This window comes from Nilaparvata lugens, chromosome X (genome assembly GCF_014356525.2).
Source record: "Nilaparvata lugens isolate BPH chromosome X, ASM1435652v1, whole genome shotgun sequence".
In the NCBI taxonomy this organism is placed as follows: Eukaryota; Metazoa; Arthropoda; class Insecta; order Hemiptera; family Delphacidae; genus Nilaparvata; species Nilaparvata lugens.
Genome location: NC_052518.1, coordinates 13040583 through 13052579, shown reverse-complemented (window position 1 = coordinate 13052579; position 11997 = coordinate 13040583). Strand labels below are relative to the sequence as shown.

The window sequence follows — 11997 nt, the reverse complement described above, 5'->3', positions numbered from 1 at the left end:
ATCTAAGAAACATAGATCGTTACATTAGAATTTACAATTATTCAAAACTTATTCATCCAATTGTAGCAAAAGTAACAGTTTATTTTTGAGTACCCACGAATGTACAATCATAACTATCAAAGTAAATTAGCTTTCTATCTTTCATAATTTCTATAACACTACCTTGATTGATCGCAATTAGGCCTATCTATCTATAGTCCTCATTTTATCGAAATCTCAATGCAATTAGAATTTATCAATGAGAGCGAAATTGAATAAAGTATCATTTGGAATGAAGATTGGTATATACTGTAAAGTAAGAATAAATGGGGTAAAAACAATAATAATTATGAGAGCAATGTTGATAGCCAGCATAAAGCTTTCCTATTGAAATGATTATTTCTTAAATACTTACTTTCAAACACTTTTTCAAAGCTAGCCTACTATCAACAATTCCTCATGAAAAAATGGTCAAGCTCGAACATTCCTCCGTTTCTTCTCTCCAAAGATTTGAAACCTCCAAATTTAAAGTGTATCGATAGGCGATTTCCATGACGAAGCACTCAGGCCCACAATCCTCTTAGACAATAATGATTATCGTCTTTGAAGGCTTGTGGCCTGAATTGATTGTGATTGACTATCTTCACAAACCCTATAGACAAAATTAGAAACGGTCCTTTTCAAGAGAAACTATTTTGTAGAGAACTAGAATGTGTTCTCACAGTCACAACGTAGGTCCTCAGCTAAGTCTAAAAAAAATCCAGTATTCCACACTTTGTAGACAACACATACGTAAAACAAATGAGAAAAGTTTTGAAACTAATGATTCAGGATTGACTGTAACACTGATGTGGCCTGCATTAACGGCCAAGTGCCGAAGAGTCTAAACCATAGAGAAACAATAGCGTAAGAAACAACACTTTCGCTGTTGTTTCTCTATGTTCTAAACCTACTCATCCCGGAAAATCATTCCCTGTTCTTGAAATTTTAATTGTGTGTATGACAAGGGAAGTAATAAATCCAATGTTTTGTAAAAAAAAACTATCAAAACTTGATACAAAATAAATAACTAAAGGAGACATCATTACGAAAATTCTAAACACAATTTTTCATGGATAACGAGTGAATAGGCCTACTAGTCGCAGTCGGTTACAAGTTATACGAGTGCTAATCTATATAAGAATAATACAGATCTCTATATACAAAACCCTCTGTATAATAGCTCTCTTAGGAGAGCTCAGGATGGATTTTATAATGTTTAGAGGGTTTGATAATAGATTTGCAACGCTAGAAAAGTGGATGAGGACTATAATCACAGAAAACATGTATGAGTATTTGAATTATATCTCCAAATCAGATTTACATATAATTTTTAATAAGATCCATAATGTGATAATGATAAGAATGCATGAAATTATCATCATAGTTTGGAGTGGATACTCGCTGCTTGGATGCTCTCCCTCTCAACCAATTAATGTTCTGGTAGGTACACCATCTTATAATAGTAGGTATGGAATTATTTGTCAATTACAAACTGTGTTGATGGTTATGTTTTGCAATTGGTAGTGCCGAATGTAGGTTATCGATCTCATTATGAATTGAGTCTATTTACTGTTGGCATCCCAACACCTCTAAATTTATCAGTAAGCGCTTAAGTAGATGTAATAACTTATTCCACAATAGTATTAATTTAGATCTCTTCACTATGAACACATCATTAACAATCTGGTATTGAGTGGGACTTTTTACTTTTTTGACGTTCTAATAGATGCATTGTAACATAGCAATAGTTACATGAGTAACTTGAATAATACTGTTGAATAAATTAATAATGTTGAAACAAAGATATTGGGTTGCAAAATAACATGGGGATTGTCATTTATAATAATTGTCAGAAAGGAACTTCTGCCTCCTTTGCTAACAATTTAACAGCAATGTAATATGTAATGCAGATTCATGTCTATAAGGAAGAGATTTCGAAACAGATAAACAATATTTGAAATAGATTGCTTACCAGAGGAAGGTCTGTCGGAGTAGCGCGTGCAGTAGACCCAGGCCGGCCAGAGCATTTCTGGAGGTGAGGAGGCCTGGCTGGTTGGTGTGCTTTTCGAAGTCGGAGTGGACACTGGTGCCGACTTCTGTTTGGTCAGATCAACTGGATGCGTGCCGAACTCGGGACGTAGAATATTGTCTATGCTAAAGCTAAGGGCATTGGGTGAACCAGCCTTTGAGGTGGACCCGGAGGAATCCTGGTCGGAGGTGGATGCCGAGGTGGAGGCGGGTGGTGGACTCTCGCAGCCGACACTGAGGACGTCGTCATCGCTGTCATCCTCGGTCGTGCAGACGACGGGCGTCGGTGAATCTGTGTCCGATCTGAGCATGTTGGCCAAGTCACTACTCACAGTCCGAGGACGACCCTCGCTGTCGACGACAGTCACTCATGCTTCCCGATCAAGCACTAAGCTCACTCACCTGTGCTCATGCAACATGGCGTCGTCATCCGAGTGCAAAGGCGTGGCCTCTCGTGCACCCTAGCAGCAAAACGTTGCAACGACTACTGGCACAGGGTACTCAGCTTCTCGAGAAGGCGGCATTGGGGGCGCGAGAGGCGTGGTCTGCTTCCACCAATCACGGTTCGGCATCCCCGAAAATAGACGCTTCTACTTGTGTGGTCTGCCGTGTCGTGCAATTGTCAGCGATTAATATTGTGTGACGGTCTGACAGGTCGCCCTGCCCTGCTTCCTCCTCGCCGACCCCGGAAGCATCGACTTTGCTTCTATGCTGCTGTTGTTGCTGCTGCTGCTGCTTTCTTATCGACTGCGCCCCACTGATAACCGGTCCTATTTTATAGACGCCAACTCGCATCTTCTCCAGTCTTCTCAGCTGACAACTATTATCGAGCCTTTATCGAGCTCAATTTCCAACAGCTATCTCCATTTATACCTGCTTGTAGTCTACTGTTGCCTACCTGTCATTGGCAACTTTTTTCTGCTCAATTCCGTTGCGCTAAAAGCTTTGCACGGATCACAACTGCACAACTCCTACCTGCTTAGAGTAGGCAACTCTCTCAACTCATCTCACCCACTCAGCCTGGGCCGAGATGCCGTCTACGTTGGGTGTTTCATTCCATCAGTATTATCTTTCATCCTTGAAATACATTATTGATACCGGTTTATTGACACAGCTTTCCTTTTGGTGGGATCCGAACCACCGGGAAACGATTTTGAATTTTATTTATGGTGTTTCATATTAATTTTGATAATATAATATTATAAAGTCATGTGTATTTTCAAAAGTTTGTTATCACTTCTATTATAATTATGGAACGATAACAATCGTACTGTTGCTGTTCTTGAAGAAACGTTATTGAGAAGGTCTCTTTCTATTGGTCAATATTCAATAATCTTTTAAAATCTTAATTACGATTCTATTCAATTTTATTAAATAATGGAGAGGCATGTGACTCTCGCGACATAACAAGCTTGTTGAAACAAGCGTTGCTCATGTTGCCCAAGTGACTCAAAACAGGCGGTTTTACAGGCGGTCTTCCTATAGTGAGGTCCACGTTATAATGACAGTGTTTGATTAGCAATGGTATTGCCACCCTTGTCTATCATTCAACAAAGCAGATAGCGCTATCTCTTTCTCGCTTTGCTCTGTTGCCAGATCATCTTTTCACAACGTAGAATTAATAATTGATAAACAAAATAATTTATCTTAATCATTAAAATTCATTATGGAATTATTGAAAAATATAATTTCCTGCTTTATAAAATATAATTTATAGCGCTAAATGAGAATGAACAGTTATTATTACATCAATGAATCTGTATCAACTACCATCTATAGAAGGCATTGAAAAGACAGAAAGATCGGCAACTGATCTGCTATCTTTCTCCACTGCCATTATAACGTGGACCTCACTATAACGTTAGCGTTCCCCAGCGTTTTCTCAGATTTTTGAAGAAAACTTTCAAATTCATTACAAAGGTTCTCCAAGGTCGCCCAAAATCGCCGTTTTCCAGCGTTCATTTGCCTTTTTTCAGCTTTATCGAACGCAAATGAACATCAAGAAAATGTTCAAATTTGGTACAGATTTTCAACTAGGTTTTAGAAATTTAGAGTTTGAAGTGCTTTGAAAATTCGCCGAAGATAAGCCCAAAATCTGTGTTTTTCTAGTTCTATGAGAAGTAATTGACAGAAAAGGTTGAAATTAGATCGACTAAAGTGTACAACTGCTGTGATGAGAGTGCTTGGAAATCAGCGTTTTCCCAGTTTTTATTTTTCAAGAACAAATGAACAGGAAAAGTTTAGATCTGTTGGTACAGAGGTTCAGCTGGAGTCTAGAGAAGTTGTGTAGAGAATTTCAAGATTCTGCTGAAGGGTTTTCAGGGATGAATGAAATTGGAAATCTTGGATAATGGCAATGCTACGGGTTCCTTTTCTACAGTTTTTCAATGCATTCTTCTAGAATTTGCAAGTAGATTTTGCATTACTTCACATTTCTAGTTTAGAAAACTAGGTACGGTAGGCCCACTGTACAAAAGCTTACATCATTGAAGTATTCTCACCAAGAACATGTAATATTAAAACTGAGTTCAGTATAGTTTCTCTATAATAAGACAGTAGTCTACAGATATCACTGTCAATTTCATTGAAAATTAAATTTAAGAAAATTACAAAATTTCACAAAAATTGGCCAGGATAGGCGATTTTCGAGCGACTTCCAGAGTATTTTTTTGCATTTTCACAGCTTTTTGAAAAACTAATTGGGAGAAAATGTTCAAATAGTTCATTCGAGATACAAGTGCAGCTAAAGCGTAGAAATGTTGTATTGAAAGACCTTTGGAATCAGGCAAAAGATTCGCCCAAAATCTGAATTTATACAGCGTTTTTCTTCGTTCTCTTAGCTTCATCGAGAGCAACTGAACATAGAGTGTTACAGATTTTCAGGTAGGTTCTAGAGATTTCGTGTTAAAAGTTCTCCAAATTTTCGCCAAAAATCGGGGGTCTTCTACACTTTTCTGTCTTTTTTTCTCAATTTTATGAGGCTTTTCTGTTTTTTCTCAGTTTTATAATAACTAATAGAAAACAAAGTTTGAAACTTGGTAAACTGGTTAACTAGGGTCTACAATAATTTATGTTGAATGAGGAATGCTAAAATGACGCCAAAGATACTCCTGAAATCGGTGATTTCATGCGTTTTCCAGCTTTTTCGAGAATAAAATAATGATATCTTAATAATATGTAACATAGGTTCAGCTAGAGTCCATAGACTTTGTGTGGAGAGGTTTTCAAAATTTCGTCATGATGATTTGCAGGAGCGACTTGACTTGAAAGGTATAACACAGGTTATACAATTTAAAGTCTAAAATTCTATAATAATTATATAGGTTTAGTTGGGATATTATGTTGCTAATAATCTATACTACAATAAAGGAAACAACTGACTTATACACGTACGGGATAGGAAATTCACGAATGAGGCATCATCAAGTCTGAACTACTGGACTGATCAACTTGGAATTTTGCATAAATAGATTCTCAATTCTCAACCAATCAAGGATGGTTATAGGCCTATTTCAAACTTTTCAAGATTCCATAGTAGGTCAAGTTTGCGGTTAGTCAAGTTTTTAATCGGACCCTTGCGAAGCACTGGTTACCTGCTAGTATAATATTATAATATTGAGTGACTTGGCTGGCTCAGGTCTGGTGTCTGAGTTTTCAGGTAGCACCTGACCAATTTCATGTCTCTGACATGACTTTACGACTGCTATTACACACCCAAGATCGGCGGCTTAACGTTGGTCTCTTCTCTAGTTTTTCAATGCATCTTCAGCTCAGTAAATTGAGACTTGAAAGGTATGGATATTTTGTAAGTTGAGTAGATACTTAATTTGTACCTCTACTCCAGTAACTATATACATTGCTGCTTGCAATGTATATTGTAGTTCTAATTTTTAATATATTGTTTGGATACATAAGAGAAGTACAGAACCAATTTTTCCATGCAAAATTTCCTTGTGCCAGATACAACAAAAAAATCTGGTGTGGTACACTCACACAACTTTCCTTGCTCATTGATCTATAAGCCTCATTCTTGAACGAGGATAATCTAGGGGAATAACATTATGTCGATTGGCGGCTAAATAATTTTATTAAAACTATGATTATACTATTGTTATTGTTTTCAGAGTACATTTTCCTTTGTTTGAATTATGAAATTTGAGGATTTTTTAAAAGTTGTCAGAACAGCTGAAGATAAAATAGAACAAAATAAAATATCGACGTGTGTTCTTTTGAATAAACTGCTCTACCCACCTACCTGAAGCACGAGAAGGAGGTTACAAAGTAAATTTCTCAATGATGGGGTGGACCCCCTGTTAGTTTCTCAGGGAGGAGACTCATGCTAGTTAATAGAGCTGATATATAACTATACAGGGTATGAATTTGAAAAAAATCGGTCAAGTCATTTTTGAGAAAATCGTGAAAAACATGGTTTTTTAGTGATTATTCGCCATTTTACTCAAGAATATTATGGAGCTCCTGCAATTTTCCCAGAAATGAGACTCATGTCAGTTGATAGGGCTTATAAATAGCTATCCATGGTATAAATTTGAAAAAAATCGTTAGAGCCCTTTTCGAGAAAACCGTGAAAAACATGGTTTTTTAGTGATTATTCGCCATTTTACTCAAGAATATTATGGAGCTCCTGCAATTTTCCCAGAAATGAGACTCATGTCAGTTGATAGGGCTTATAAATAGCTATCTAGGGTATAAATTTGAAGAAAATCGTTAGAGCCGTTTTCGAGGAAACCGTGAAAAACATGTTTTCTTGGTAAGTTTTTTATCCACCATTTTTTCCGCCATTTTGAATTGTATTTTATTGAATTTCTTATTGTCGGATACTCATGGTAGGTATTCAAGGACCTTAAGTTTAAAATTTCAAGTCAATCGGTTAATTAGGAATGGAGTTATCGTGTTCACAGACACACAGACACACACACACACACACACACACACACACACACACCACACACACACACACACACACACACACACACACACACACACACACACACAATCATGTTTTTGGACTCAGGGGACCGTGAAACGTATAGAAAACATGAAATTGGGGTACCTTTAATTTTTTGGAAAGAAATACTTTCATTACCTATGGTAATAGGGCAAGGAAAGTAAAAATAGTTTCCATTAATGATTTGTAATACCTTCAACCATGGGCGTAGCTAGGAGAGTGCTTTGGAGGGCTAGAGCCACTACATAAAATGTAGAATTTTATTCAGGAAATGATAACTGAATAGAACTCGGCAATTTTTTTTGTGGGAAAATTTAACTCTAGATGAGTTCCCAATTGATAGGAATTTTTGTATCAGCGTAATTTCTAAGAAATGTTTTGCAAGACAGTATTCAATTCAAGTTTGTTTATTTTTTCAAGGCTGGAAGGTGATATAATCTCTAGTGCTTTTGTTTTAGATTTTCTTTATTCAGTTTCCCATAGGTATTATTCCCATAGGTATGAGAATACCTATATTCCCATAGGTATTATACCTTTGTGCTTTGTTGTTCTGATTATAATATAAATTGATGTTCTTTCCATGTAAACTCAACAAGCCTGCACAGCTCGTCGTTCTGTTGTGATATTGGAATTTTCAAGAATGGAAACTGGACTTAATGAATCAAGTAGGTATACCCAGTTAGGCTGTTTTTCACGGCTTTCTTGAGAACGATTATTTTCACATGCATACCCTGGATAGCTATTTATAAGCCCTATCAACTGACATGAGTCTCATTTCTGCTGAAAATGTAGGAGTTTGCAAAATCCTCGAGAAAAATAGATTTTGTTGAATTAATATCAAGATTTTCTCAAAAATGGCTTGACCGATATTTTTCAAATTTAAATCCTCTGGGTAGTCATTTATAAGCTCTATCAACTGGCATGAGCAGTGGCGTATCCATAGGGGGGAGGAATATGAGGATGTATCCCCCAGAAATTGGGACCTGATTATATTTTAGTGGCCGGATCAGCTATAAAAATTAGCTTCTAATGTCATATCGTCTTTATATTGTATTAGTCGAAAAAATATATAAGGGATGAGAGAATAGCAGAATGATAATATGAGAATATAATGATAATAGACAGTAGTGTTCTAAGAATGCGACTAAGATAGCTCTTCAGAGTTAGTTAACTCTGTTACTTTTTACCACCTATTATAAGAAAGAAATTCAATACAGCTTATATTGCTCTAGTCGATTATAGTTTATTAGGTTTCATGCATGTGGTTAGAAAGTGTGACTTTTTATATTAGTACATTATATTACATTATTTGTATAGTTGTTCCTTAAAAAATGCTCCAGCAGCTTTTTCTAGAGTACCACCAAAATTTCCCAGTTATGATGAGGGCGTAGTTTCTTCCGTGAACAGGACACATCCCCCAATATTTGGAAAAATGGTTTCATCCCCCCCTCAAAATTTAATTTTGAGTACCTACTGAAGTAGAATTCATGAAAAATCGAAAAGAATTGTGAATAGAGTATAAACCTAAACATGTTTAAGTTTTTTGAAAAAAAATTGACCAGGAGCCTAAATTATAGCACTTTAGCATGCTATATAATAAAAGCAGACCTAGCCTATTAATTTTTCTCTTGATTCAATTGAATAACTACCAAATAAAATTATATTTCATTCCATTCTATTCGTTATATCATTATTAAGAAAACATAGGCCTATATAAAATTTTCAAGGAAAAATCGTAATGATAAGGTGGCCTACTGAACACAAAAAAACTTAAATGAATGTTAGTTTTCAAGTGTAAAATTGCGCGTAAAATCGCACCAAATTGAAGTAACATTTTCAAAATTGACACCCCTTTGATGAGAGATTAGTAAAGGTGCTTTCTATGCCAATGTTATGATCCCCCCCCCAAATTTGTTTTCTGGATACGTCACTAAAGCGTGAGGATGAGACTCCTTTGCAGCAGGTCTTTGAAGAAATGAAATGTGTACCTTCCTTGTTAGGCATGGCAGAAAAGCGAATCTACTGATTCTGCCCCGCGGTCAGAATGTGTATGGCCACTCACATATTGAACGTAACACAGTGATTCTTCTTCTTCTTCTTCTTCTTCTTCTTCTTCTTCTTCTTCTTCTTCTTCTTCTTCTTCTTCTTCTTCTTCTTCTTCTTCGCATGAAGTTGATACAGTATCAAGTGATACAGTAGATAAAGTTGATACAGTATCAAGTGATTTGTATCATTGTTACTGCCAGTGCCAGTAGGTGTCAATCAGCATTTAACAAAAAATGGGTTCGGGTTCCACCTGTTGCAATGAATTTTCACAATCCGACATAACCCCATTGTTCAAAAGTGTCGACAACGATTCAGGATTATTGCCTGAAATCTGGAATGGGGTTTCATTGGAGAAAATAATTCACTGATCTTTCTAAACGTTTTAATTACATTTTGTTAATGGAACTTATCTCTTCAGAAGTTCAATCGAACTTCTATTATTCTATTAAAGAGAAGAAAGATTTCTTATTTATACTAATTGAACGAGTATGGATTTTTTACAAATATTGACTACCGTATCGAACTACCGTTGTAGTTTCAGTAGCCAGTAACTTGATATTCCACAAAAATAATACATTCATTATTCATTTTATAACTTCATCAGAATGGTTCAACCAACAAGTAACCTGTAAGTTGTGGTACGGAGCCCAACCAAAATTAAATTTGGACTGTGAGTGGCACAGAGTCCAGCTTTGAACTTTGGGAGGGCCGAGCCCTGCATTACATGATAATTTTTTTTGTTCCGCTCAGACGAACGAATTAGTTCCCAAATCATTTGTTAAATTTCTCTCGTATAGGAGAGAAATATTTCAACTTTCTTCTGAAAGTGTCATAACCAACAAACAATGTAGGAACCAGCTCTTTCACCTGAGCGGAACGATCCATTTGAGTGGAGAGGAAAGAGCGAGTCGTCCATTTCCAAAAGTGCCTTCTTGACAAAATTTGAGAAATTGAGATCTTGATTGCATGTTGTTGGCACCACTGGAATACACATTATAAAACACTTTCACAGTGATAAAAGTATCATCTTTTTAAAAAAAAATATTGAAAATCGAGTACAGATTCAAAGTGAGCCTAGTTGCATTTCAATCCATTTCCAAAACTGTCATCATGCAAACTCAGATACTGTTCCAAAACTATCTACTTGCTAGCAACCAAGATGGTTGCGTTCACGAAGTTTTTTCCAAAACTGGCTATTTGCAATAGAAAAAAGACCTACTTACTAGTCGTAAGCTTCTACAATATTGTTCATTCTGAAACACTGGTGTAGATTTTCATAGTAAAAATTAATATTACTGAATATAAAAATCTATAGTACTGTTGGCCAACCTGTCACTTCCAGGGGATCAGTTATTTTTAATCTGCTGTGTTCAATGAAAGTTGATTGATTTTCAAGAGGTTCATGTTATTCAAGTTGTCTTGTGTTTTGTATTATACCTGAGGAAGAATGAATGCTGAAGAAGAAGAGAGAGCTGAAGAAGGTGCAGTGGGAATTTCTTGTCATTTGAAGTTCTACAAAGATGTCATATCAAAAAAAGAACAACTGGATCTTCAAAATGTTGACAAAAATGAAGAAATTGATGAGCCCATGAAACAAATAAACATAAGAGTGTAAAAAAAGACTTATGATAATCAGGCAAAAAAAACTCTTCTTGATCTACGTTGAGCTAGCTAATTTTTTATTGATTGAAGACAGTAAAATTTTGCATAAATTGTTTACAACATTTGAAAAAATTACATGAACGTTCAAGCTAATTTTTAATATTTGGAGAGAATACATTTTCCATAATTTTTCTACTAACAATACATTAGGGAATAATGAAGAAAAAGTATAACCACCAAATTACGACGGTCATTCTTCCTGGAACATTTTCAAAATACAATTCGCAGCAGCAGCTACATTTATTAATTGGACCAATAAAGAGAAGACTGTACATTTGACGTTAGCCTTGACAGGGAAAGCTGCTAACCTGTTAAAAACTTTATCAAGTGAAAAATTAGATTTTGATAAGTAAATGTTCGCACTAGAACAACGCTATGGGGATGGCCACTTACAGAACGTATTCAGGTGTCAACTGAAAAGTCGTTCTCAAAGAAATGGTGAGAGTTTGCAAGAATTTGGAGCTGATGTAGAGCAGTTGGCTCAAATCGCTTATATCTCTGCACCAGTCGATATTCAACAACATTTAGCCACGCAAACATTCATAGATGGGATTCGTGATAACGAAATGAAGAGGTCATTGTTGATTGGGAACCATCTTAATATGCGGTCTGCACTCACCCAAGCTCTGACATTGGATGCTGCTAAGAGAGCAGTTCATGCTGTACTACCAACTCGCCAGAGGAGAGTACTAAATACGGATGAGGTGACACAAACTAACAACAACAATGTAGAGTGTTGGCTGTGTGGAGAGAGTGGACATATACAATTATGGTGTCCTCAACAAAAACATGAAAATCGATGTTGGAACTGTGGAAAAGTGGGGCATTCGAAGAGATATTGTAAATATGTACCTACGAAAAATAAGTCAGTAGTAAAACTAAATTCAGGTGACATTGGGAGGCGAATGTCAGCTGCTACCAATGAGACCTCAGAAGCAATTGGTAGTGTTACTTTGATTGAAAGGAATGGGAACAGCTTACACACGAATGGGACAATTGAAGGAAAAGTGTTTGGTAACAATTGACACAGGAGCAACATCATCAATCATACGTCCAGATTTAATTGATTGTTCAAAAGTTAAACAGATAGAAAGAAAATTTGTTCTTCAAACTGCTTCTGAAGAAAACGTCCCTGTACAAGGAAAAGCTGACATTGTCTTATATCTTGGTCGAAAGAGAATAAGAGCTACCGTTTTCGTTGCATCAATAATGGATGATTTCATTTTAGACCTAGATCTTATGAGAGAGTATAAATTTGTAATTGATATCTCCAG

The 11997-nt window shown here is 36.2% G+C and overlaps 1 protein-coding gene across 1 annotated transcript; it reads right to left on the bottom strand.

Moving 5' to 3' along the window:
* Positions 1-1891: 1891 nt before the first annotated feature.
* On the bottom strand, positions 1892-2533 carry LOC120354779 (homeobox protein engrailed-1a-like). Its single transcript, XM_039442448.1, has one exon. The coding sequence runs from the start codon at positions 2358-2360 to the stop codon at positions 1905-1907; it is 456 nt and encodes a 151-aa protein (XP_039298382.1). The 5' UTR covers positions 2361-2533; the 3' UTR covers positions 1892-1904.
* Between the last annotated feature and the right edge of the window lie 9464 nt (positions 2534-11997).